The 27,734-nt window shown below is 57.1% G+C and overlaps 1 protein-coding gene across 1 annotated transcript; it reads left to right on the forward strand.

The window, feature by feature from the left end:
* Positions 1-238: 238 nt before the first annotated feature.
* Positions 239-26,800, forward strand: ZAN (zonadhesin). The gene is made up of 37 exons (XM_088141998.1): positions 239-368; positions 4,049-4,101; positions 4,617-4,766; positions 5,161-5,414; positions 6,022-6,106; positions 6,366-6,512; positions 7,533-7,706; positions 7,811-7,908; positions 8,546-8,618; positions 8,730-8,876; positions 9,166-9,434; positions 9,608-9,692; positions 10,053-11,693; positions 12,758-13,005; positions 13,094-13,274; positions 13,854-13,968; positions 14,392-14,486; positions 14,572-14,748; positions 15,386-15,591; positions 15,896-16,040; positions 16,135-16,379; positions 17,327-17,491; positions 17,884-18,011; positions 18,478-18,749; positions 19,776-19,984; positions 20,378-20,522; positions 20,635-20,885; positions 21,479-21,608; positions 22,371-22,569; positions 22,745-22,906; positions 22,988-23,118; positions 23,434-23,633; positions 23,930-24,068; positions 25,090-25,302; positions 25,403-25,502; positions 26,247-26,290; positions 26,388-26,800. Exons 1-37 carry the CDS (start codon positions 283-285, stop codon positions 26,435-26,437), a joined length of 7,212 nt encoding a protein of 2,403 aa, XP_087998124.1. The 5' UTR covers positions 239-282; the 3' UTR covers positions 26,438-26,800.
* The last annotated feature ends 934 nt before the right edge of the window (positions 26,801-27,734 follow it).

The raw sequence follows: 27,734 nt of genomic DNA on the forward strand, positions 1-27,734 counted from the left end.
TGGGTTGGGGGCCCAATTCCACTGCTCCCTGAAACATCTGCCTGCCAACCTGGCCCCCCTTTCTTTGGATCTTTGCCTGGTGCCCCACCCCGTGAAACGTCAAGATGTAAAGTCCCAACAGATCCACCATAGAAGGGGAAAGTTCAAGGCCCTGCAGGGCAGACACTCAGATGTCGTGACAAACTCTTGCCCTCTGCCCCATGGGTGGTGGGTGGGGAGCAGAGCCCGGCTATATTAGCCAGGGAGGGAGATGCTGCTGTTCTCCGTGCTCCGACTCCCAAGATGAGCAGCGAGAAGGCAGGCTTGCTGGTGCTGCTCCTGGCCCTGGAGGGCCTCGCCATGACCGGAGCCGCCAGGCAGCATCTCAGGTGAGCAGTGGCGCGGAGATCAGCCTCCGGCTGCGGAAAATCAAGGAATGATAGCCAGGCTGGGTCCATTTCCAGATTCCGTCCTTTCTTCCTTCCATTCCAAGCAGATGGGCTGTGACATTTCAGGATTGGAAGCGTTTGAAGTAGATTTGAAGGCAGAGATTCTACAGTCACCCAACGCGTCGTTATTGTTAGCGGCAGCATTTTCGCTCTCCCCGGGCAACGCAGGGCAGGTCCAGCGAAAGCGGGCTAAAACGAAAGGGTCGCATTGCAAGACCTCTTCAGCCACCTGATGCACTGGGATAGCAATTCCCAGAATTCCCATCTGGCAGGGGGTTGGGGTCCCAACGCCACTGGGAGGGAGGCCTGTACCGAGGACAACGCTCTGCTGGCAAGAATCTTCTTTTACTGGACTGCCCCCCCCCAAACCATTTTAAGACTGATACTTTCAGGGATTGTTCAAAAGCGCCTGGAACATATGGGGTGTTTCAGCGTTTCACCTTCCTGTGCTTTAAAGCTGAAGCCAGAACCCCCCTTTGGCGGATCTCAGGTGGGAATCTCATCTTCAGCGGATCTGAAAGGAGCTGCAGTCTGCTTATCTTGCTTTCCGGGGCAGCCCGGGGGCAGCTGAGAACCCACAACAGGAGGGAATATCCTCGCTCTCGATCTCTCAGCGGCTTTCGATACCGTCGACCACGGTATCCTGTTGGGACGGCTCAGGAATTGGGGGTGGGCGGCACGGCCTTGTGCTGGTTCGCCTCCTTTCTCCGGGGCCGGTCCCAATCGGTGGTGATGGGGAGCGAGAGGCCCCATCCTCGGCCCCTCCTCCGTGGGGTGCCGCAGGGCTCGGTTCTCTCTCTGCTCCTTTTCAACACCTGCATGAAACCGCTGGGCGAGATCATCCGTCACCATGGGGTGAGGTATCATCAGTACGCTGATGATACTCAACTATACATCTCCATCCCTGGTGAGGTAAGTGATGCCGTGGCCCCCCTCTCGCGGTGCCTGGAGGCTGTGAGGGTCTGGATGGGGGCCAACAGGCTTTGGCTGAACCCTGGTAAGACGGAGTGGCTGTGGGTTGGGGGCTCCTCTGTATCTGGGATTTTGTCATCCTTGGTGCTGGATGGGGTGGCACTGCCCCAGACAGACCCAGTGCGTAATTTGGGGGTCCTCCTAGACTCACGGCTCCTGCTCGAGGAGCAGGTGGCAGCCGCGGCCAGGAGGGCCTTTGCACAGCTTCGGGTTGTGCATCAGTTACGCCCTTTCCTGGATCGGGATGCCCTTCGAACAGTCACTCATGCCCTGGTCATCTCCTGCGTAGACTATTGCAATGCGCTCTACATGGGGCTACCCTTGAAGAGTATCCGGAAGCTACAGGTGGTCCAGAATGTGGCCGCGCGGGCTATTTTTGGAGCCCCGAGAAGGGCCCATGTAACGCCTCTGCTCCGCGAGCTGCATTGGGTGCCCGTTTGCTTCCGGCTCCAATTCTAGGTGTTGGTTATCACCTTTACAGCCCTACATGGCATGGGGCCAGGTTACCTAAGGGACCGCCTCTCCCCCATGACTTCAACCCACCCCACCCGATCGCACAGAGAGGGCCTGCTCCGGACCCCCTCAGTGAAAGAACTTTGATTAGCGGGGTCCAGAAGGCGGGCCTTCTCTGCGGGAGCCCCTCCCCTTTGGAACATCCTGCCCCCGGAGGTGAGACAGGCCCCCTCACTCCTGGCCTTCCGTAAGGCTTTGGAGACCTGGTTCTGCCACCTGGCCTGGGGTGGGGCGGGAATACCTCAAGCATGGGGATGGCTAGCCCCATAGAGTCCTTCTGCCTTCAGCCTCAGATTTTTCATCCTCTTGGTCTCTCCTTCTTCTTTTTAGTAATGTTTTTAATTAAGGTTTTATTTATTTATTTATATATTTTATGTTTTTAATGTTTGTTGCGAATCGCCCAGAGTTCCCCCATGGGGGGGAGATGGGTGGTTGAAAAATTTAATAAATAAATAAATAAATAAAATATCCTCAACCTTGGTTCTTCTGGCCAGGGAATGCGCCCACCAAGGAAGGAAGTGCCCACCCTCGTTCACTGGTGCTTCCAGGGAAGCACCATGCCTCAAATTAGCGGGGAGCTGGATCACGACCTGCCTGCTGTAATTTCCTAGAATTTTTCCTTTCCATCTCAGCAAAGCCAAGATTTGCACCCCCAGGTTACCGTTTGCGTGCTGCCCCGCTTTTCCTGCGAGGCTGGGGAACGGGCTGAACTTTGAGCAACACTAGGGTGCCTGAGTCATTGCCCCTGGAGCCAGACAAGGCTTCTGGGGACAAAGGTGCTGTGTGGGTTTGCCCACAGCACGAAGCCCGGCTTGCCAACTGTGCCAGCAAGGTGCAACCATCTTTGGGGCAGAGGCTGACAGCGAGCCCTGGACCTCCTCCAGAAAGTCAGCAGGGCGGGGACAAAATGGAATTTGACAGTCACCAGGGCCGCTGCCTGTCCCTTTCCTTTCCTCCTCTTCTCCTATCAAGCTTTACAATTTGGAAGCAACTTTTGGAGGGCTGGGTGGGCATCCCAGAACCTTTCAGAGGCTCCATATGGCTCTGGGCAACCTCTGGTTTACTGAATCAGGGCTAACCCCAGGGACCAGGCTCACTGAGCCAAGATTTGACCAACTGGTTTGTGTTCTGGGGGAGCCAGGAGGGTGTCTCTGGCTGGGACGAATAAAGCAGCTGAGGTCGGTTTTCAAAACAGCCACGTTGCAGCCAGAAGGAGCGTTGAGTGCCAGGCTAGCAGGTTCGTGAGGATTTGTTGGCTTCCAAGGGTGGCAAGAAGTGTTGTGGTGGTACATCCTGGCCCCTAATCTGGTTCTTTGGTTTTGTTTAAAGGGGGCTCAGCCGCTGGGGTTTGTAAACCATGGTTTATGGGTTAGTGTATGGCGTGAACCCCGTCACTTGTGGCTTATTCAACAAACTGTGCTGTTCAGAATCACAGGGACCTTGAAGGTCATTTAATCCAACTGCCTGCTCAGTGCAGGATCCACTAGCTGGGGAATTCTGGGAGTTGAAGTCCACCCATCTTCAAATTGCTGAGGTTGAGAAACACTGCACTAGAGCATCTTGGTTAGATAACATCCAGCCTTGGTTTAAAGACCTCCAGCGAAGGGGAAACTGGCAAGTCACGTGGCAGGCCGTACCGCTGTCTGACCGCTTGCACAACCTGAACCTCCTTCCTTGCGTTTTTGACCACTTGGTTCTGGCCACGTGCCCTGGGGCCGCGGAGAGCAAGCCCACTCCCTTGGGAGAGATGCCATCCGACCTCTCCTCGGGTAAACGGGCCCCAGTCCCTCCTAGGGCTTGGTTTTCAGGCCCCTCCCCGCCTTCCTCTGAACTCGCGCTATCAGAGGGCGAGGCAGACCTACACCCTGCAACATGGAGCCTGGCTGGAATCACAGGGCTCTTCGCCAGGGCTAGACTATGCCAAAGAGGGGAACCCCGGATTCGTTTGCCCACTGTGGCAAGAGCTTCCGTGAGGGGCACGGTAGAGTGAGGCACCACTTCTGGGCATCTCTGGCCTGTGGGTAGCATCTTGTCCCACCCCCCCTCTGCCCGCAGAAGAGGGGCAGGGGTGTGGGGCAGGGCGGTCTGTCTGCTACTGTGTCTCCCTGCATCTCCACTTTCGTCTGCCATTTCAGGGCACATCCACTCTCAGGTGCGGAGACCTCATGGAAGCCCCGGGCTGCAGATTGTGAGTGCCCCTTCTCCTTCCTTCCTTTCCTCCCTCCCTCCCTTCCTTCCTTCCTTCTCTCTCTCTCCTCCCTCCCTCCCTCCCTCCCATCCTCCCTCCCTCCCTCCCTTCCTTCCTTCCTTCCTTCCTTCCTTCCTTCCTTCCTTCCTTCCTTCCTTCCTTCCGCCTGACCCCTGGCCTCCCCCTGCACTGCCCTGGTCCCAGAGGGGGGCAAGGGGCATCTTCTATGCAGCAGCCTGGGGGCTGCCTGGGGACTTTGGAGGCTGAGAGGCCCCAGGAGAAGAGGAGGCTCCCTGCAGCGCAGGGTGCCTTTCTCCCTCCCAAGGCAGGGTGTGGCCATCTGCTGGGCTGGAGCAAGTTTGGGCATCTGGCCAGGTTTGGTCTCGCCTGTCTCCTGGGCCTTCCAGCTTGGGGTGCCCAAAGGCAGTGCAGGGCCAAGCCAGGCCCTCCTCTTGCGCGGGTGGGCTGTGTCTGGGTGGTCTGGAGGCTGACCCTTTGCTCCCTCTTCCCCTTAGATGTCTTCAGCTCCTGCGACTTTGATAGCGCCGACCGCCCCTTCTGCGACTGGACCCAGCCCCAGGACAGCCATGGCAGCCTGTGGCTCCGAGAGCTCGGGCAGAAGCCTGGGAACAGCCCTGGCCCCCCCGAAGGAGACATCGTACGGAGTAAGAGCTGCACGGTGGCCCCGGTCCCTTCTGTGGAGGCTCTGCTGGGGCCCCTCTCAGACCAGCTCCCCCAAGAGGCCCTGAGGCGGGTGGGCGCCCCTCAGGTTGGCACAAGCTTTAAGCTGAGCATCTGTGGAGTGCCCCTGCCAGGCCATCTCCCTGCTGCTGGCTTGATCTGGGTCCTCTCCTCTCCTGGCTGAGCTTCCCCGCAATCCGGAACAGGCCCTGGGCTCCCAGCAGAGGAGTGGGGCTGCCTCCCGGACCAGGGGGCCCGGGGGAGCCAGCCAAGGCACGCCCTGCAACGCTTTGCCCCTTCGGGCTGCGGCTGGAGAGACCTTGCCGAGCCCTCCAGCACCCAGGTGGCCTAAAACGGCCATGGCTTGTCCCTTTCCAGGAGAGTATTACATCCACCCAGGAGACGGAGGGTCCGCGCGGTTGGAGAGCCCGGATCTGGACCCGGCCGGGGCAGAGGTCTGCGTGCGATTCCTCTATTATTTGTACTCCAACACCTGGAAAAGCCAGCTGGCGGTGGAGGTCCAGGATGCTTCGGGCAACGCCGCCCCCTTGTGGACCCGGAATGAATCGCAGAGCTCCTCCTGGCTGAGCGGGGCTGTGACCGTTCCCGCCCAGGCTCAGCGCCCCTTCAAGGCAAGTGCCGGGCACGGAGGGCTGCTCCGGGGTGCCACCCCCGAAGGAGAAGGTTCTGGGAGTTCTCGAAGCCTCTTTCCAGCTCGAACAAGATGTTTTCAGTTTGTTTGTTTTTATTTTTAGTTTATTATTTTATCTGATTTTATTTTATTATTTTGCAAATTTATAAAGCCACCCATCTCGCAAACGTGACTCTGGGCGGCGTACAACAGAAACTAGACAACCAATATAAACTACTATTAAAAACCATTAAGCATAAATAGAACTGCGGGAGAATTAACAACCTCCTAAACACCAATATACCCCGGTTACCTCTCACAGTTGGCCTGCCTGAAGCTCTCGCCGAGTGGACCCTTTGCGCAGTAACCGCTTGCCCTTGTCAGATCTGTATTTCGGGGAAAAAAGTCCACATAGCTCTTGCTGGACCCTTGCCCTGAGAGCCCCCCTCCACGCGCCTGCGTCCTGCTGTGGGTTGCCAGAATGAGCTTCCGTGGAAAAGGGGACGAATAACAGTCTCGGTTTTGTGGAACTTTGCATTCATGCAGGTCGCGCAAATGCTTAAATGTTTAAAGAGCAGGAACAAACCCTGATCTGTCTCTTCACTCAGGTTGTTTTCAGAGCCACGCAGGCCAAGGGACCAGACATTGAAGTGGCTGTGGACTCCATCTCAGTCCAGCTCGGCCCTTGTTCACGTAAGCATTCCCCCCCCACCCATATTCCTGCTCCCCCCATATTCATGCTCTGGGGCAGTGTTTCTCAACCTTGGCGGTTTTAAGGTGGGTGGACTTCAATTCCCAGAATTCCCCAGCCAGCCTGGCTGGCTGGGGAATTCTGGGAGTTGAAGTCCACCCACCTTAAAGCCGCCAAGGTTGAGAAACACTGCTCTGGGGGAGAAGGGTCATGCTGGACAAGCGGGAGCTCACCCTTTTTGCCCCTCCCTCTCTCCTACAGCCTGCGTGACCAAATGCGACTTCGATGTTCCGGAGGACCTGTGTGGATGGAACAACCAACAGGAGGGGGATATGATTTGGGAGCAGTGGAGTGGTCCTACGGACGAGGCTGGCGTGGGGCCGGCGGATGACTTCTCCAAGCCTGGATGTGAGTCTGTACCGGCCAGTCCCTGGGCAGAAATGTACCCCCTGTTAGAAAAGCCATTGCTTAAGGCGGTTTCCCCCTGGGCTAGATGCTTCTCTGGGATGTGCTGGGGGTGTAATTCTGGGGCATTTCCCATCAATCAAGCTTCGGTTCCTGAAACTAGCCACTGCTGACCACCACCCACCCCACTTTTCAGTTTGGTAGCCGAAGAAGAAAATTTGGGAGAAAACCTGGAGGGAGGAGTGATTCTGCTGATAGTCTAAGTTGAACAATAAATAAAAAGTTTAATAATAAATAAAATATGTAGTCCCCAGTTTGAGGGCCCAACGTGCTTGGAGGTACTTTGGTCTGGACTGTTAGCCATGAGACGTGGGCCTCCTGCTGTACCAGTGGCAAGCTCCAAGCAAATTTTGCACCCCGACTAGCCACCATCCGCCTGGCCTGCCCGGGCCCCTCTTTTGCATCAGGGCCCGGATAATGGACTCTGGACCCCTAATTGGATCCAGCAGGGCTTTTCTGACATGTTGGAGATTGCGCATTAGGGGTGTCTCACCCCTCAGCACATAGCACCATCAAGGAAACAGGAACCACCCAGAGGTCAAACGAGGGGCTTTAATGCAAGGACTAAGGGGGTAAAGCACAGAATCTGGGAACCGGCCCTGATTCGTGAGGTCACCAAGGTGGAACTTCTCTGGACGTCTTGAATCTTGGCAGCCCGAACCAAGCTGCCGTTGATGAGATCGTGAAGTCGGGGCTCTGCGCCTCTCTCAGCTTGTTACGGGCACCATCGCTCCTGCTACGGGCACAGGGAGCCTCCCCACGATCTCTCGTACTTGGAACGCAAAAGAAAAAGAGCTTTTCACTGCATCCCGTGGTCTCTACAGCCGCCTTTTCAAACCTGCTGTCCCCCCCCACCCCAAGCTCTTGGTCCCAAAGCCGATCTCTGGGGGAGATGGGTGGCATATAAATTTAATAATAAGCAAACGAATAAATAAATCCGAATCCTTTCAACTGTCGTTGTAGTCGGCTCCTACATGTTGCTCAATTATTACAACGGGGACGGAGGGAGTGGTGGAACCGCCTTTCTGAAGAGCCCCACTTTCAGTGCGCCGGGCAGATGCCTCTCCCTTAGCTTCTACTACACTCTCCATGGCATCTCCGACGGAACGGCCCTGAAGGTCTACGCAGCTGCCCCAGGCAAGTTCCCGCGCCTTTGGAAGGGGGCACGCCTCCCCGCAGACTCTCTGGGCAGATGAACCCGAGTGAACCTCCTTTTGCTCTCTGTGTTTCCCTGTACATAGGGGGAGAACTGGGGGTCCCGTTGCTGACTCTCAGAGGGGAGCATGGTCCTCACTGGAGGCAGGAAACAGCTAACTATACCGGGAGGGAGAACATCCAGGTAAGGTTGCGGAGGGGGGCACGAGGCCAGGGGTGGGGCTGAACAAGCTGGTCGCTTTGGCCACGTGGAGGAGTAGGGGCAGAGAAGAGGACTCGTCTGTGTCACGTACATGCATGTGGTGGACCTTCGGCCTCGAACGTCGCGCTTTTCGAGAGGGCCCACTTCTGCTTGTAGGCGATCAAAGGCGCCTACTTAGCACGGTGTGACCTCAGCTCACGTTTAGTCCAGCCCGTCTTGAGAAGTTTGCAGAGTGCCTGCAAAGAACACAGCTGCTTACTCTAGAGCAGGGTTTCTCAACCTCAGCAACTTTAGGATACGTGGACTTCAACTCCCAGAATTCCCCAATTCTTAAAGTTGCTGAGGTTGAGAAACCCTGCTCTAGTGGCTCGGGTCTCGCACACCTGGCAGAAGGTGGCGGCTCGGGTGGAGCAGTGGTCACCAAGCTAAGCTGGAGTTGGAGGCCCCGGGTTGGGGAGACAGTCAGTCGAGGAACACCACCTCCGGTGTGGCAATGTCCACACGGAAGGTCCAATTTCAGAGAGGGGAAGCAGAACAACTGTTGCCTGCCATGCCTGTGGAGCTGCAGCTCCTGGGGTTCCTTGGCAACCGGTGGTCACCCATAGCTTTCCACTTCTAGTTTGTCTTCGAAGGCACCCTTGCAAGGAAAACGGGCCTGGCAGTGGACAGCGTGGCGATTTCTCCCTGTGAAGGTAGGCTAACCCTAGCCCTGTGGGCAAGCGGTGTGTGGGGGCTGGGGCTGAAGGGCAGCCAAGGCTGTCCCGCTCCAGCTGACCCTGCCTGCCACCTTCCCTGCCCCACAGAGACTTTTGCCGCCTGCGACTTCAACGACAACACAGACCCTTTCTGTGGCTGGAGTGAGCCTGCGGATAACAATGTCCCCTGGATACGGACAAACGAAAGCACCCCCACCGAAGAGACCGGCCCCCCTGGCGATTATCCCCACGGTGGTAAGACAGGGGGATGCACTGGGGCTCCCAAGAGGGGGGGTTTCATCACCTCCACCCACTTGTAATTGGGGGAGGTGCTCGGATAGAAGTTTTGAGGGATTGCTGGATTAATCCTTCTCTGGCCTGTCTCATCTGGGGTCCCTCCAGGAGCCAGTTTCGGGTCCCATTTACAGCAGTGCACCAAACACAAACTTGTTCTGCCTGACCCGCCCCCTCTGGTGCCCTTTTCCCGTCTGTTTCGACACAATGGCTGTGGGTGTCCCGACTGGCCTCCCTCGTCTTTTCCTAGAGGGGTACTACATCTTCGTGGAAGCTGGCTTCATGAAGCCGGGCCAGTCCGTGCGCCTCTCCAGCCAGCCGTTCTGCGTGAACCAGGAGGCCTGCATTGAATTCTACTACCACATGTACAGCCCGGTAGTAGTCGAGACCGATCTCCGGGTCCTGCTGGAGGGCCCTTCAGGAACGGCTGTTCTTCTCTGGAGCCGTACGGGGACTCAGAGTTCCAGCTGGCTCTTTGGATCGGTGACGGTGCCGTATGGCAGGGCGCAGCCAAGCACGGTGAGTGGAAGAGGAGGCGGATGGATTCCGTGCTGATTCAGTCACTGGTGGCCAGGAATCCTCAAGTTTTGGGATGCTGGCCTTAGGATGCGGGGAGCAGATGGCTGCATTTCTGCTGCAGTCCTGGTCTTTGGGTAAGATAAACCATGACTCACCATTTTCCTTGGACCCAGGTCACTTTCGAAGTTGTCAGAAGAAGCAATCCCTACTTGGACGTGGCGTTGGACAACATTTCAGTGCGCAGGGGCCGATGTGCAGGTGAGGTTGATCGGGAGACTCCAAGCGGGGTTTGCACACCTGTACTGACAGCATGACGATACAGGCTGCAGCGGCTGTGAATGGTGTTGTCAGTCTTCTCTCAGGGTGGGCAGAGGGGCACACAAGGGCAAAGGTTTGACAGGCCACCCTGGGTTCTTGGGCAGAGGGAGGTTACTGCTTTGGATTAAATCGTATAAGGCAGGCTTCCACAAAAAGGGCATGCAGGGAGTCCACAGCAGAAAGAAACAAGAGAAAGAAAAGATTCCGCCATATCGGTCCCTCTCGGAGCCCCTGTGGGGACTAGGGACTCTGACTGGTGTTCTTGGTGCCCCTAACTCTGGGCTTTGTTCTTCCTCCCAGCGCCCCCAGCAACTCCTGTGCCTCCGAGTGCCTCCTCAACAGCTTCATCAACCACTGGGGGACCGGTCGTGACTGGGCCACCCGAACAACCTACCGTCTCTCGGCCCACAACGGTCACCTCTTCCAGCCCCACAACGTCCAGTGCATCCACCACCACCAAACCCACTGTCACCAAACCCCATCCAACAACACTGAACTCCACAGAGGCCACAACTACTATCATACCCCATAGCAGTGCCAGCCCTGGGCAAGGGAACCAAACCACCCCTGGGCTCCCCAGCAGCAGCCAAACACCAAGCCTTGACACCTCTATCTCCACCGAGAGCAACACTGTTGCGTGCCCCCCATGGCCTTCCAGCACTAGCCAGACCAGTCCCCCCAGCCCTGTCACCACCTCTGTGAGCACCACTACATCAGTTAGCACCACCAGCCAAGGGACTGTTGTCCCCACCTATCCGTCCAGCCCTACAGTTCCTCCCAGCAGCACCACCATTGGCACCGCTGCCGGTGGAGGTGACCTGAGTCCAACCACACCTACATCTGCCTCTTCCACAGTTCCTCCCAGCAGCACCACCATCGCCGTCGGTGGAGGTGACCCGAGCCCAACCACGCCTACATCTGCCTCTTCCACAGTTCCTCCCAGCAGCACCACCACCATCGCCGTCGGTGGAGGTGACCCGAGCCCAACCACGCCTACATCTGCCTCTTCCACAGTTCCTCCCAGCAGCACCACCACCACCATTGCAGTTGGTGGAGGTGACCCGAGCCCAACCACGCCTACATCTGCCTCTTCCACAGTTCCTCCCAGCAGCACCACCATCGCCGTTGGTGGAGGTGACCCGAGCCCAACCACGCCTACATCTGCCTCTTCCACAGTTCCTCCCAGCACCACCACCATCGCCGTCGGTGGAGGTGACCCGAGCCCAACCACACCTACATCTGCCTCTTCCACAGTTCCTCCCAGCAGCACCACCATCGCCGTTGGTGGAGGTGACCCGAGCCCAACCACGCCTACATCTGCCTCTTCCACAGTTCCTCCCAGCACCACCACCATCGCCGTCGGTGGAGGTGACCCGAGCCCAACCACGCCTACATCTGCCTCTTCCACAGTTCCTCCCAGCAGCACCACCATCGCCGTCGGTGGAGGTGACCCGAGCCCAACCACGCCTACATCTGCCTCTTCCACAGTTCCTCCCAGCAGCACCACCATCGCCGTTGGTGGAGGTGACCCGAGCCCAACCACGCCTACATCTGCCTCTTCCACCAGCATACCTGGCCACGATAGTAGCACCACTACAACTCCTGTCAGCTCTACTGCTCCCTCATCCAGACCCCCCCCAGACCTCTCCAGCAGTGTGCACCCCAGCAGCCCCGCCACAGCTACCGTTCCAACCATCCCTGTCCCCACCAGAACAGCCTCTACCCCCAAACCCACACCTACATTGCAATCTACCAGTGGCATCTCCAGTCCGAGTACGCCACCTACCCCCAGCCCTACCCTCACCAGCTCTACCAGCTCTAAGAGTCCCCAGACCTCAGGTCCCACCACCACACAGTCCCTGCCCACTGATCACGTTGGTACCCCCAAACCCACAACGAAGAGACCAGACCCTGACCGGACCACTCCTGAACAACCTCCAGGTTGGTACTCTGAAGAGCTTGTAAACTGGTAGGTTTTGCCGTTTCAGTCATTATTTCAGAAATGGACTTTGGATAAAGTGAAAATTCCAGTTACAAAAAATAACAGATCCATTTAATAATAACAGTAGAGAACAGAGCAACGAAAGGGAGGGAAAGAAAATCAGGAGCCCCTGATGGTTCAGACAAGAAGAGCAAAATGTTTTCTGGTTTTCTGAGAAAAGAAACGGGGTTCACTGTTACTCCAGGAAAAAGAGAAAAATCCAGCGAGACTCTTTCCATCACAATGTTGTTGTTTGTAATTGTCATAGAGAATGCCCTTTGGCTTATTCAAAGCTTTTTTTCTTCCCCAAGTACAGTGGTACCTCTAGTTACGAACGCCCCTCCTTACGAATTTTTCAAGATATGACCAGCTCCGGCCCCAAAAATTTACCTTGTGTGGCGAACCACCTCGAGTTACGAACCGGATCCGCAGCCATTTTCCGCCCGTTCCACGTGGTCTGCGGCCATTTCCCACCCCTTCCACGTGGTCTGTGGCCATTTTTCCGCCCGTGCCACGTGGTCCGCGGCCATTTTCCACCCGTTCCACGTGGTCCACGGCCTTTTTTCCGCCCTGCTGCGTGGTCCGCGGCCGTTTTTCTGCCCCTGATGCGTGGTCTGCGGACGCCAGAACGGATTAACGGTAATTACATTGAACCTTATGGGAAAATTTGCCTCATGTTGTGACCAATTCGAGTTGCAACCAGAGTCACGGAACGGATTAAATTCGTAACTCGAGGTTCCACTGTACTGATAACTCCCAAACATCTCCCTTTAGAGGGGGAAACATTTCTGGGTATGGGATGAAAATGGAGAGCAGGGAAGATCATCAGTGTCGACTGTAGGTACCTCATGGGGAGAAAAAAACCACTCTGTCCATGCTCGGAAACCTAGGAAACATACTGCTCAGGTTAATCCCAGGGAGCAAGCAGCTTTTCATGTTCTGGGTCCGTTACCCAAGTCAGGCGGGGGGAGGTTGCTGATCCTACTCCTCTACCCCCAACTTCGTCCTCCATTGTCTCCCAAAGATCGGGCGCAGTGCGTAGTTTCTGGAGATCCCCATTATACAACGTACGATGGTCGCCTCTTCCATTTCATGGGTAACTGCACCTACCTGCTTACTGCGGTCTGCAATGCCACGCCTGGCCAGCCCACCTTCCAGGTCCAGACAACCAACGAACACCGCGGGGGCAACACCCAGGTTTCCTACCTCAAGTCGGTCAGCATAGCTGTCCACGGGACCCAGATTGTGCTGCTGAAGGGGCGGAAAGTCACTGTGAGTCCCCCGATCCCATGCCCTCCAGGGGCCCTGAGTCCAGGGGCTCCTGGCCCCTGCCTCCTACTCTTGTCTCTCTGCAACGCAGGTGGATGGAAAACGAGTGACCTTGCCTGTCTCTGTGGCCTCGGGGCTGGTGTCCGTGCGCCGGAGTGGCACTTTCGTTCTGGTCCAAGCGGATTTCGGTCTCTTGGTGAGATTTGATGGGAACCACCACGCCGAAGTCTCTGTCCCATCGTCCTATTTTGGGAAGCTGTGCGGCCTTTGTGGTAAGAAGGAGTCAGGCTGGTCACTTTCTACCTGGGCTAGGAAGACCCCAGGCCTCCAGTGGAAATGGGTCCAGAGATGCATCCTGCCTTTGGGGCCTAGAAAGTCCTAGATAATCAGGCAGGAAGGGTCAGTGACTCAGGACTCCTCCGCTTCCGTGGTTCTTACCGTGATCCGTCAGAGATCTGGGGCCAGGGGCACATCTGGAAATGGAGAGCACGTGATGAGCCTGTTCACAGAAGGCTGCCCAAGGCAACACAGCCAGCCACAAGCACCCCAGGGATCCTTGGGTCTAGCGGCTGGCAGTCGGCTTAGCTTTGCCACAGGCCAGCCTCTGAGCTGCCCTTTAATTAAGGCAAAGATGAAAGGCAGTCCGGGGGCATCCTGTTGCCTTTCTCCGCCATTTCTATTGCCGCTACGAAAGCCCTAAGTGCTGGATCACAGATTGTATTTGCCCTGGCTTGCCTCAAGTCCATGGTTATATTGCACATACATCTTCGTGCAATGTGAAGCGTGTGCAATATACACACAAAGTAGGGGCAGCCCCCTCCTCCCACCTGCCTCCCCTTCTCCTTTTCCAGGGAACTTCAATGGACAAGCCGCAGATGACAACCTCATGCCCAACGGGACCTCAGCGGGGACAGATCCCAACCAACTTGGGGAGAGCTGGCAGGTGCCCAACGTAGGAGATGCCAGGTGACTCTTCCACCCCACACCCCTGTCTGAAACCCCAGCATCTTCCTGTCTTCCTATCCAGCCAAGTTTATTCCATAACACTGTTTTCCAAGCTTGGCCACTTTAAGATGGGTGGACTTCAACTCTCAGAATGCTGGCTGGGGAATTCTGGGAGTTGAAGTCCACCCATCTTAAAGTGGCCAAGTTGGAAAAACACTGGTCTAAAAGAAGGGGAAATAGATCATTATGAAAGTTCAGATTGGAGCAAAACTTCCTTTGTGGGGGGCAGGGGGGAAGGGCTGGAGAGGGGGAATTACCGAATGCATTGGATTGCTGCTCCCTCGCCATCCAGCCTGGTCATGGGAGGTGTCATCCAGCAGAACTGGAGGACACCAGGCTGAAGAAGTCTGTCCCCTCGGTCACTTGCGCAATGCTCTCTTACAGCTGCACTAACTCCGGGGACCCTGGAGAATGCGATCCGGACGTTGCGGCTGAAGCTCAGGGACCCTCCAGCTGTGGGATTCTCACAGATCCCCAAGGTAAGACTGGGGCTCTCTGGGGGCTTTTTAGGAGTGGCGTCGGCGTCTGGGGGTGATCACGAACTGACCTTCTGCTTCCCTCTAGGCCCATTTGCCCCATGCCACGACAAGGTGCCTCCGCAGGGGGCGTTCCAGAGCTGCTTCTACGATCTCTGTGGCACTGGAGGAGACACAGAGTTACTGTGCTCCTCCCTACAGTCCTACGCCGACCGCTGCGCCCAAGCCGGGGTCACCATCGTCTGGAGGAACAGCACTTTCTGCCGTAAATCTTGTCCTCTGTATTCCTAGTAGTGAGAGACTGCCCCGTAGTGGGCTTCTCGGGGCAGCTTGCAAACAATTAAAAACTGATGCAGCAAAACAGAAATAAAATGTAAAAGCACAGTCATCTATAGGGCTCAGTTTTGATGCTGAGTCTGGGGAGGGGAGAATGTGGATAAGCAGATATTATGCGCTTTCCAAACACTGCCATACAAATGACCAGAAATAAGAAAATTCCAACACAGTAAATTTTACACAAAGTCTTTTTGGTGGAACGAATTTCCTTTGTTCGCTGATTTCTATAGGAAGTCCAGGCAATGCCGTTGCCCAGGGATCGGATGGAATAACTTCTGGATGGCTGTTCCTTGTTCTTTCCTGCTTTGCTGTAGGCGGTGTTTGTTTATTTGCACCACCAGAACCAGCAGCATCAGCCTGTTTGGAGTAGAGACGCTAAGCAGGAGCAAAGCTTTTAAGGGCTATTGCACCTTTAATCAGAAGCTTCCATCCCATAGCCTTCCATTTCAGGATGAATGGAAGATGAATCTGGAGTTACCAACTTTCCTGAAACAATCCGAGAATCCTGAACCTGCAGGAAGGACGAAAGAGTGATACGGATCCTCTCTCTCTCTCTCTCTCTCCAGCCCTGAACTGTCCTCCCGGAAGCTCCTACACGCCCTGTGGGTCAGCCTGCCCGGCAACCTGCACGGATCCAGAATCCCAAGACAGCTGCCCTGACCTGCCCTGTGTGGAGGGCTGCGTTTGCGACCAGGGCTCTGTCCTCAGTGGAGACCAGTGTGTCCCACTCAGCCAATGCGGCTGCACGGATTCCAACGGGCACTACCATGTGGTGAGAAGGAGGGGGCTCTGGAGGGAAGAGATGAGTCGGCAAAGGGGTTGCAGCCTCTGAGCCTCTCAGGCCCTTGGCTGAAGGTGGAGAGGAGTCAGTCGGACACGGAAGGCGGCTGAGCACGTTCTTGTGTGCAGAGTTAGAGCAAGAGGGGGGCTTATGCCCCACAGGGCTTGCAACGCCACCCTGAGCCAGGGAGAGCTAGAGCGGAGGCCACTGAAGGCCAGGATTCTGGGGGACAGACACGACACCCGCCCAGCCACCCTGGCCGGTTCCTCCTCAACGCCCTCCGCTTCGTTCTCAGGCCGGTGACAGCTGGATGGGAAACCTGGACTGTACCGAACGCTGTACTTGTGCTGCTGGCAACCAGATCACCTGCGAGGAATGGAGCTGTACCCCTGTCCAGGAGTGCCGGCCCGTGGATGGCCTGCTGGGCTGCCAAGACATAGGTGAGACCTCTCCCTGTGCCCAGTGGCATCTCTGGGAGCCCCACCACACTCATGGCAGGGCCCCACTCACCTCTACCCCTGCCCCTCTTCCCAGGGGTGGCCACGTGCCACGTGGCTGGAGATCCCCACTACTACACCTTTGATGGCAAGATGGTCTCCTTCATGGGCACCTGCACCTACACCCTGGTGTCCCTGTGCCAGCACGACCCTCGCCTCCCAGCCTTCAACATCACGGCCAAGAACGAGGAGCGTGGGCAGCCAGAGGCCTCCTACCTGCGCCTCGTGACGGTCCAGTTAAAGGGAGTTACCATCACCCTGCAGAAGAGCCGGCGAGTGCTGGTAAGGGGCCGGGTTGCGTGGGGGAGAAGACGGGGTTGGCAAGCAGAGGACACAGGAGCCCCAAAGAAGCACCTCCCTTGGGGGGGGCAGCAGAGAAAGGTCTTGAGTGCGAGAGCCAGGTCCTCTGGAGGCAGCCCTGGGCTTCCTGCATTTGCCCCAGCAAAGGGGGTCTTAGAACTTACAAAGAACTGAAGAAGTTTGTGGATGGAACTGGAGAAGAGCTTGGCCATACAGCATTCTGGGCCATACGGCAGCCGATGCCCTAGGGAAGCTCAGAGACATGGTCCAGAGGGTGCTGGATTATCCAGGTTTCAGACTCCAGGTCTCAGAATCTTCCTGACCCCCTCACGGGGTCTGATTCCCATTGGGAGAAAGCTCTATGGCAGCCTTTCTCAATGTCGGCAACTGGAAGACGTGTGGACTTCAACTCCCAGAATTCCCCAGCCAGCCAAGCTGGCTGGGGAATTCTGGGAGTTGAAGTCCACACGTCTTCCAGTTGCCGACATTGAGAAACACTGCTCTACAGTGCCTTGGTTTCCCCCTTTGATGGAAATTCAAGAGAAGCAGTTTCTCCCCCACATGCACATACCCCCTGTGGATGGTGTGATGGGGAAGGTTTTTGCCTGGTGAATTTCTGGCTGCCCTGCCATTGTTACAGGCCAAAAGACTAGGGGGAGCGATGGGAGGTCAACTTTTGCAGCACGGATGCCATAACCCTGGGAAAGAGCTCTTGATTCCTTCTTTCTCAGCACACTTAAAAAGCGACCAGCTCCCTAGTTCCTCGGTCACGCTCAGAAGTGTGCCTCCTCTTACAAATTTAAACTGATTTCTTACTCTACCGTCTGAATTCTAACCAAATTGGAAAAAGGAGACAAAGCTGTAACGGCCAGGTGTCTGGGTTAATGATGCAAAGTGACCCGCGTTCTCTCTCTCTCACCTGACCACAGATTGATGGCCAGCGCGTGCGAACACCCGTGGAGGGCCGCATCCCCGGGGTCTCCATCACTTCCAGGGGGATCTATGTAGTCCTGGAGACCAATTTTGGGCTGATGGTGAAGTTTGATGGGAACCATCACTTGGAGATTCAGCTGCCTGGAATGTATTTTGGGAAGGTAAGCACCTGACCTGCGTGTCCAGCCCTTTTATGCTTCTGACCGCACGCCGTAGGTCGACTGCTTCACGGGCCCCTGGATTTCTGATTCCTGCACTCATTTTCTTGACCTCTTAAAACACCCTTCTTCTGCATTCTTGATCTCTCTGCAATTAACACGTAACATCTGATCTTTTTAGAAGCATCACATATTTATAATGTGTGCACATAAACCCCTCAATGTTTGTCCTCAGTACGTGCAGGACATTCTGTGCAAGAGGAAGGCTTTTAGGCTGAATCTTGTCCTCTGGATTATCCCCGCAGGTCCCTCTGTCAGACACCGTGGGTAACCCAGTCCCCTCACCCTTCTTTGAGTCTTGACTTTTTGCTAGTTAATTCATCTTCCCATCCCAGGTTTGTGGCATGTGCGGTAACTTCAATAACCAGAGCGCAGATGACTATCTGATGCCGAATGGGAACTTGGCTGCCAACGACACCCAGTTTGGGAATAGTTGGAAAGCCCCCGGTGATGCTGATCCAGGGTAAGTTGTTGGGGGAAGGTTGGGCAGTAAACTAACCAGCGGGAAGCTTATAACTAATTTTGCAAAGGATCTTTGCTGCATAGGACACCTGCATGTAAACATAGTGTTTTTCAACCTTGGCCACTTTAAGATGGGTGGACTTCCATCTTAAAGTCTTGAAGTCCACCCATCTTAAGTCCACCCATCTTAAAGTGGCCAAGCTTGAAAAACAGTGTTATAGAATAAACATGGCTGGATAGGAAGACACTTCTAGATAAAAATAGCATTTTAGTATAATCTGTGTGGAAAAGGCTTCCAGCCAACTGTGAGAAGCAGTATTTCACTAACTCCCAAAAATGTCAATGGAGAAACAGCCCTAGTTTTAGCCTCTACGTTACCGCCTGTTCCCTGTCATTCGATTCGGGGCAAAGTATGTTCTTCCTAGACCAACGCCGCCTTCCTCTTCTTTCCTTCTTTACGCCAATAGCTGTCAGCCAGACGACCGTCTGGACTTGCACCCCAACTGCTCCCACCAAGAACTGGAGCGCCTTCACGTCTTGTGCCTGGAGATCATGGAGCCCAAGTACCAGTCTTGCCACTCCGTCATCGACCCCAAGCTTTTCTTCCAGAACTGTCTTTATGACATGTGCGAGTACCAGGGAATGACCTCTGTCCTCTGCGATAACATCCAAGCCTACGTGGAAGCGTGCAAAAGTCAAGGCGTGACCAACATCTCCTGGAGAAACAGTACCTTCTGCCGTAAGTGCTCCAGGGGAGAGCGGACCGGAGCCCCAACGGTCACGCGCAGAAAGGACAGAACAGGCGGCGCAAAGGATTAGGACGAATGGGAGGGAGGTCAGGAGAACACGGCACGGGAAGGACGTTCGGAAGGTGGACGGTGTCCTTCTTCTTCTTTCGCTCCACCTTCTTGTCTTCCACAGTAGCCTCTCCGTTGTCGGTGTGTTATCCGACAACAGCAATGTTATGTGGTTGTCTACCTACTTTTTTCATACCTGTTTTATGGTTGTTATTATTTAGCCTCCCCCCAAATGCAATCAGAGCACTGGCCAGCCTAATGCCATGAAGAAAAATGCCTAGGCCATTTTCAGGGACTTCAATTTAAAGCTTTGGGTGATAAGTTTCTGCCTGGCTTTTAATTCCTTTTTCTTGAATGCGTCTTGAGAATGCCCTGCTTGACTGTTCCTCGTTGTCCCTTTTGGTCCCACCTGGACTTTGATGTATTGGCTTTTTCGGCATTTCTCTCCATTTCTTTTATAGCGGCATGGGGACATTTTGCAGATGATATGGAAAGAGAAGAAAATGGGGAGGAATCTTGTCCGAAGGCTAAAAAGGAATATTAAAGAGGAGCTACCTGGCGTTATAAGGAGGCTCCTCATCAATAGTTAAGCTGGTGGGATATGGAGAAGTAATGATGGGGACAGAAACTGTCAAGCAGAAAGCTTTCAATTATATTTGTAGAGGTTCTTTTTTGGGCAGAGCTAATTTTTTAGTAAACATTCTAAAAAGAACTTGGCCCTAGAAATAGGCAAATAGAAATAGGAAGTAGAAATAGACGAGAAAGCACTTTACTAGCACGGAATCTCTGCTTGAATTCTGCATCTGATGTTATTGATGCTAATAGTGTAAAAGCGCCCCCAACCCACACATATTTTGCGAGAAATATCTCTGGCCGCTTGGTTTAAAAAAAAAAAGTTTCTGAGATTCTCTGTTTCCCAAAATCGTAACGGCCTTTTCCCTGCTTCCCCTCCCTTCTTTCTGGTCCAGCTCTGCCGTGCCCTCCAAACAGCCACTACACCGAATGCGCGCCTCCCTGCCCCTCCACGTGCTCCGACCTCTATGCCCCCACCAACTGCCGTCACCCCACACCCTGCGTGGAGGGCTGTGCGTGTGACCGGGGCTACGTGCTCAGCGACTACACTTGCGTCCCAATGCACAAGTGTGGATGCCTGGACTCCGAACAGGAATACCATGAGGTAAGTGGAGGAAGGCGCCCGACCCCAAGGAGGCAGAAAGGGGCCTGCGCATGGGCCCGAGGGGGATGCAGGGCCGCCTGTCTTGCGCCGGGACTGCCATCCTCGGTCACGCTGAGCCGAACGTTTTTAGTTATCTTTGGCTGCCCCACGATCAGAACAGCTGCTGGCCTTAGGCAAAGTCTCCTGACTCCTGTAGTTTCCTGGCAACAGCACGGATGTGGCTCCCCCCAGGATCTTTTCAGGTTTATCAAGTGGAGATTTCCTAGTGGTCTCCCCTCCAACGCACTGATGTGATTTAGCTTTTTGAAACCAGCCGGGGGGCAGCTGAGCGGTCCACCCAGCTGGCCAGTGAGATCCTGGAGCCCAGCCTGACCCACTTCGCTTCCTTTCCAGTCTGGAGACACCTGGGTGACCAATGACTGCCTGAAACGCTGCACCTGCCTGGGCGGGGGGGAGATCAAGTGCCAGCCCTTCCAGTGCCTGCCAGGATCCCAGTGCTCCATTAGCACCGAGGGGCTGCGCTACTGCCGGCCGACCAGTGAGTCCGTGGGGCGCCCGGGACTGAGGGGGCGGTCGCCTTGCCCTGCTCACCTTTTCCCCTCTGCACGGGGCTCAGCCCCCCAGCTTCGCAAACGCTCTGTCCCTTGCAGCCTTCCACCAGTGTGTGATCTCGGGGGACCCCCACTACCGCACCTTCGACAATTTTGTCCACCACTTCCAAGGGCGGTGCACCTACACCTTGACCCGCACGCTGGGCCGAGTGCCAGAGGCGCTGGAGCCCCTCTCGGTGGCGGGCAGGAACTATCGCCGCTCGGCCCTCCAGCGCTTCTCCTTCCTGCGCGAGGTCTACATCGAGGTGTTCGGCTACCGCATCACCCTGATGCAAGGGCGCAAGTTGGCGGTGAGCAGCCAGGAGGGCGGGCTGGTGCTTTGCCTGAAGGTTGATGTGCCAGGGAGCTCCCGGCCTGGCAGCGCCACGGTTCATCTCGCTTCTGGCTACCCTCAGGGGCCATCCAGGCCCACCTGTTTGGTGGCCCCCCAGGTCCCCTCAGCCACTGGCGTTTAGAGAGCCCTTCCCTCTGACTGTGGTGCTTCCATGAAGCCCCCCCCGTCCTCCTCCTCCTCCTCCTCCTCCTCCTCCTCCTCCTCCTCCTCCTCCTCTCAAAATCACCATAGGGCAGCAAACCCCACAAACTGACGATGGAAATAGTTGGTAACTGAGTTCCCCCGCTATGAAAAACAGCTTCATATTTTTCTGCCCAGAACTGGATAAATTAGGTTGTCTGCTGCTTTTTCTCTTTGCAGACTAAGCAGCCCGCTGCTGGCTTTTTCGACTTTTCCTCCTAAAAAGTGAACGGTTATAAGGACCTTCTTCGGGCCCTTTTGCAGACAGACCCGAGGGCTGCCCTGGGGATCCCTTCCCCCTCCCCCTCCCCCTCCCCTCCCCTGCTGCCCCCAGCTGCCCCCCAGTGACGGCTTCCCCCTTGTTTCCAGGTCAACGGTGTGATGGTCACTCCTCCCTACTCCCCCCGGGACGGGCTCCAGATCACCCAGAGGGGCCGCAGCCTGTTTGTGGAGACCAACTTTGGCTTCTCGGCCTCCTTTGATGGGAAGAACGCTGCTGGTCAGTATTGCCGGGGCAGGAGAGGAGCGCCTCTCCCACTGGCTGGGCACTCATGGGGGGGGGGCTTGGCCTCTGCCCTCGGGTCACCAGCTTCCGCCAAGGAACTGCTCCGCTGGGGGGCCAGCATTGCCTCGGGCGCTCGGGGCAGGGACGGGTTCAGGAGCAGAGACCGCTCCTGGCTGTGGGTTCTGCCAGTCCTGGGGCACCAGGAGGGGGGTGGGTTGGCACCCCACCTAAGGAGCTCAGACTGCGAACTTTTTTGCTCACCAATCTGGCGGGTGGGATTCAGAAGGTATTTAACAGTCTGCGAAATGAATGGCTGGGGTGATTGTGAGCGATCTCGTCCACATGGCCTAGCCGAGGGGTGCGAGTGCCAAGAACAAGTTATTCCCAAGTGGAACAAATGCGGGGGGGGGGGGTGGCACCAGGTGGCCTCGGCTGGAGCGCCAGGCAGCAGGCAGGTGAGGTGGCCCTCCGTATGCAGAACTCAAAGTGCAGGAAGTGACCTGTCTCACGCGCACACGCATTGTGGCGGGTTCACGCAAGACCCTTTACGAGGCTGGAAGGGCTGGCTGCTGCTGCCCCAGGGCCCCCGGCAAGCCGGGACCACCCTGTGCAGCTGCAGGAGCGCTGGCGACACCCGGGGCTTAGGCGAAGCACGCTGAGTGACCCACAGACACCCACCCCGGGCACGAGGCCCAGGAGGAAGCGGGTGGCAGGCCCGGCTGAGCACCCCGCCCTCTTTCTGCTCTGGGTCCGCAGAGATCGCCTTGCCCAGCACGTACCAGCAGCGCGTGGGGGGCCTCTGCGGGAATTACGACGGGCGACGGAACAACGAGTACACGAAGCCAGACGGGACGCTGACCCGGTCGCTCAACGCCTTTGGCAACAGCTGGCAGGTTTCGGCGCAGAGGAAGGCCCTGGAGGGAGGTGGCGAGGCCCTCCGCCCCGCCCGCATCAGGTCAGCCGGGCAGGATGAAAGGTGGGGGGCGAAGGAAGGGCGCTGGGCCCCCAGAAGCCACGTTCCTCACCGCTCAGAGCAGCCCCCGGAAGGAAGCGAGGCCAAGTCAGCCTCTGCTCCGGCTCGACTGCCAGCCCTGTGTGCAAATCCTGAGGCAGCCCCTCTCTCCCGACAGGCGTCAGGAGCCTGACGAAGAGCCCGAATCGGGATTCGAGGTAGACTGCACTCCAGAGCAGCTGGCCTTCGTGAACGGGACCACGGTCTGCGGGGCACTGGTGGACCCCGCCGGACCCTTCTCCGCCTGCCACAGCGTCGTGTCACCTGTCCCCTTCCAAGAGTGAGTGTGCGAGGAGGGTCGCGGGGCGGGCCCAAAGGAGCCCCCGGCCGCGTCTCACCGCTTTCCCCCTCGGCCCCACAGGAGCTGCGTCTACGACCTGTGCGCGTTGTTCAACGACACGGAGCTGCTGTGCCAAGACTTCACGGCCTATGCCCAGCTGTGCCAGGAGGAGGGGGTGGACCTGGGGCTGTGGAGGCAGAAGACCGGCTGCTGTGAGTATCCCAGGCCCTGCCAGACTTTGGCATAAATGCACCGGGGTCATCCCGCATACCATCCCACGACAACCTGCCCTGGCCTCCCCAAATGAGCTAGACTACAGCACCCATGCTCCTGGATGGCTGGAGAAGGTTGTGTGTTCGGGGCCCAGAGCTCTGTTCCTGAGGAAAAAGCCTGGCTGTTTGTGCCACAAAGTCGAGGGCAGCCCGCCCTGATCCCTTCCGGAGCGGGGCACGGGAGGGTCACAGACAAGGGCACCACAATGCAGGCGGGCACAGTGCCTTAGAGCACCCCCAACTGTCTCCCTGCAGCGATGGTGTGCCCGGCCCATACCAGCTACCAGCCCTGCATGAGCGCCTGCCCTGCGAGCTGCGCCAACCTGGCTGCCTCTTCCGACTGCAATGCCCCCTGCGTTGAGGGCTGTGCCAGCGCCCCGGGCTACGTCCTCAGCGGGCTGACCAGCGTCCCCTACAATCAGTGCGGCTGCTCCAGCCACGGCCAGTACTACCAGGTAGGCGCCAGCGCCGGGGGGAGGCCCGAATGCCGATGAGAGAGACTGGCCCGTGGACTCTATGGAGGCCCCTCCGAGCCGGACCCGCCACCCACCCACCCGCCTGGCCAGCGAGAGTCGCCTCCCGAAGGCTGGGAGGGCTGGCCTGGTGACCCAGAGGAAGAGCTGGGGGAGCGCAGAGATTCTGAGGGCGGAGGGTGGCCAGAGCAGTAGGTTGGGGGGGGCCTCGAGGAGGGGGCGTCCGATGGGCAGAGCAGGGATTTTTCTGCCATGGCGCTGAGCCCTCTTCTCCCCAGATCAACGACACGTTCATGACAGAGGACTGTTCCCAGCGATGCACCTGCCAGTTCACGGGGGTCTTGGAGTGCGCGTCAGCAGGATGCGCCGAAGGGCAGATCTGCGCAGTGGACAACTACGAGCGCGGCTGCTTCACAGGTGAGCAGGGCGGAAGGGTTCCCCTCTAAACAGGCTCACATTTTCTACCCACGGTTCCCCAACTCTTGTGGACCGCCGTCGGTCAGCTGCTCGTCCCCCGTTTCGCCCGTCTCCTGGGTGGACCTTGAGCATCGGTGGCACCAAGGCCAGCCCTGTCTTTTAGGCAGACCAAAATACCTGCTGGGGTAGGACCTCCCCGCCTTTTGCCCTCCCTGCGAGGTAGGCTGGGCGACGAGAGCATGCATTGATCCAGAGGGAAGAGCCGAGACAACCCTGCCTTCGAAGGGCGATTGATTGCGGAAAATTTCGTCCTCTTTTCAGGAAGAGTCAGCCCTGCTAGGTAGACCAGGCCAGGAAATCAATTCAAACTACTTTTTTTTTTTAGATTGGCTGCAATAACAGACTCTGGCGAGTAGGAATGCGAATAAGGAACTCCTGGGAATAAGGGAGGCGTCTGAGCCATTCCCAAAAGTTATTTCTCAGGACTTAGAAAATGTTTCAGCCCCTTTTGCCTAGCCAAGGGTTCCTGCATAACTCTATCAAAGTCATTTTCCTGACTCTGCAGCAGTGCTTCTCAACCTCGGCCACTCTAAGATGTGTGGACTTCAACTCCCAGAATGCCCCAGCCAGAATGCCTGGCTGGGGCATTCTGGGAGTTGAAGTCCACACATCTTAGAGTGGCCGAGGTTGAGAAGCACTGCTCTACAAGAACACCGTCAGTGATCTAAAGTCAGGGCCAAGTGGCTTAAGCCTGGATCCCCCCCTCCAGCCCAAACCAGCCCCTGAACGCTGCTGCCCTCGTCAAAGGGTCTTTTTAAGCAGCCAGTCCACAGCACTTGTGGGGGAGGATTTGTTTCGCCCCTCCATGGCAGGAGAGAGAACCCAGTTTTGTCCTTCCTTAGAGCTCAGATCACTTGAGCGTCATCTTTGCCTGTCCAGCGCCTGCCCCCCACTAAGAAAAGGGGTGGGGTGGGGTCGGGGTGCCTGACCCAGCCCTCGGATTCTTCCTCTTCCTCTGCAGAGAGCCCCTGCCTCAGCAACCCCTGCCAGAACGAGGGGACATGCCAGCTCACCACTGGGGGGTTCCTCTGCCTCTGCCTCGAGGGCTACGTTGGACTCTTCTGTGAGGACGCCCCGCTGGACGGTTCGTCCCCACCGCCCCCCACCACCCCATTGCCGGGTGCCAGCAGCACCTTCCCGGCCCTGCCAGAGGCCACCACGACCAAGAAGCCAGGTAACGCAGACCCCCGCCCTGCTCCCCCCCCGGCCTCTGGTTCTCTGACCCTCATTCCCACCCTCCCTTCCTGCTCCCTTCTTGGCTTTGCTCCCACCAGAGATCAATTTGATGGCGATCCTGCTTGGCGTCTTCATTTCCCTGGCCATCGTCCTCATCCTCACGGTGATCATCGTCTGCATCTGTCGGCGCAGAAGGAGGTGAGGAACGGCCTCCGTGTGGGTGGAACTGGGCGCCCCTCCAAGAATAGATTTTGGGGACCCCCGTGAGTGATAGTGAGAACAATGATAGGAACCATCACGAGGACGAGAGCTGCTGGAAGGAGTAAGCTTTCTCCAACTCCGGGAGGCCATTGCCACCAGCCAAGCTGCCTGCCAGCCATCCGGGCTGCCCTGACCAACGGACTCTGGCCCACGAGCCTGCCTCCCTTGTGCCCTCCGGCCAGCCTTACCACTCTCACAGCAGGGAGCCCTGGACGGCTCAGGTGTCTGCCCGTGGCATGCTCCCCCCACCTGCCCAACCCCAGACCCCTCTTCTTCCTCGCCTGGCTCCCACCTGTGGACTTGGCTGGGGGGCCTGCCCCACCCCCATGAAGACATTTTCCTGGCATGCCAGATGGCCTGGGAAGCGCCCCCCGCCTGCCAGGACCACGTCGCCCATGGCTGTGGGCCCACCCCATTTCAGCCGCACCTTGGCACTGCCCCTGGACATTGCGAGAGATGCCCCTAGGGTTCAGGAGAAGTATCTGGTGGGCTTTAAGCAGGGCAACGACTGGGGATGACCCAAATCGTGCAGCCTTTGTGGTAAGAAGCAGGCTGTGCCGGCTCCTTTCGGGGAGCAATGCCGTGCTTTGCTTTCCAGATGTGTTTCAGACCCATTGCAAGCCCCAGATCCCCCCCACTCCAGGACTTACTTTGCCTCGCTTGTCTTTTCATCCCACACAGGAAGAAGATGGTGGAAGACCACAGGGCCATCCTCTCAGCTCCAGGTGAGCCCATGGGGGCATCTCTGTGAAAGCAGCTGGGCAGCTGAGCGCCACGGGGGCCTGCTTTGACCGGACCTGCTTTTCCCCTCTTGTCTTTCAGGCTCAGAGGAGGTTTTGAACTCTTCCAGCATCAAGATGGCCCGCTTGTGAGGTCCGGACCCACTGGAAGAGCCTCTCCCTCTTCTGCAGCCCAAGCAAAGACCAGCCCCACCAGCTTCTCCTCTTCGGCAGGGCAGACTGCCAGAGGTCACAGCAGGGCTCCCCCGCACAATCCCTGGAGCTGACGTACTTGGGAGGACAATCAGAGGACCTTAGTCCCCACCCTACCTCACTTCTGCCCAACAACCTGCTCACCGTTGCATCTACAAGCACAGCTCTGTCCAGGATCTGTTGGGGGGTCTCTGCCAGCGCCCTCGCCTCCTGCACACCCCCGTCCCAGGGAAGGGCTTCTGTGCAAGTGTCTGGAACACTAAGGAAGCCTCCTAGGGAGGGAGGGAGGGAGGGAGGGAGGGAGGGAGGGAGGAAAGGAATAAAGAGCTCCTTTTCCCGACCCCTCTGTCTGAGCGTACGTGTGTGTGAGAATCTGGAGACCCAATTCTGTGGGGCACAGCAAGCTGGATCCCCTCCTCCATGCAGACCCCGCGGCACCCACTCACCAGTGAGGTTCAAGGAAAGGCCCCAACCATTTGCCATGCCCCGGTGGGCCTCGGGCCTGCTGGTCCGGGGGAAGAAAGCCTTGGCTGGGAAGCATCCACTCAGGGTGGTGGAGAAAGCCAGCCAGGGTCCCTGCCAGGAGCAAAGGGGTTGGGGGGCAGAGAGGAATGCAGGACTGGGCAAGGCTGTTCCCCTCACACACCCTGCGCCTTCGGTCTGCCAGGGAGGCTGCCCCTGTGCTTGAACCACTTTGGCAGGACACCCATTATGCCAAGGTGGGTTTGCTCAAACAGGCAGTTGTTCTAAGTGTAGTGCATAAAGAAACCACCATGGCACCGTTTGGCCACTCACTCGTGGACCTTCTCTGCCCCCCATCACAGAGGCTGTGTCTCAGGGCCTGAGGGGACAGTCGATGGGAGCCAATTTGGAGAAGGGGCCAGCAAGCAGGCACCCCGGGTCAAGCTGAGGAGCTGTGGGGAAGCAGCCCCAGCCTGGCAGATGCCTGGCGATGCTCAGGGCCCAGAGACGTTGGCACAGGCCTGCCTGGAGTCTTGGAGGGACTGTGGGTGGAGGCCACGGAGAGGGAACTGGGGGGCAGCTCCATCAGCCTCCTCCTCTTCCTTCCCCAGAAGTGTCCCCCTTGCAGGCCCCCTGCTGCTGCTTGGGGGAGATTCCCCAGCTCCCAGTCCTGGAGGCTTTGCAGATCCCCCAGGAGAGTGGGGGGCGGGGGGAAGGGGCAGGATCCAGCTATGGGACTTCAATAAGGCATTTGATAAGGTCGGCCGTAGCCTTT

Source organism: Python bivittatus, unplaced genomic scaffold (genome assembly GCF_059951505.1).
Source record: "Python bivittatus isolate LINGU-HERP-01145 unplaced genomic scaffold, Pbiv_v1 ctg000370_np1212, whole genome shotgun sequence".
In the NCBI taxonomy this organism is placed as follows: domain Eukaryota; kingdom Metazoa; phylum Chordata; class Lepidosauria; order Squamata; family Pythonidae; genus Python; species Python bivittatus.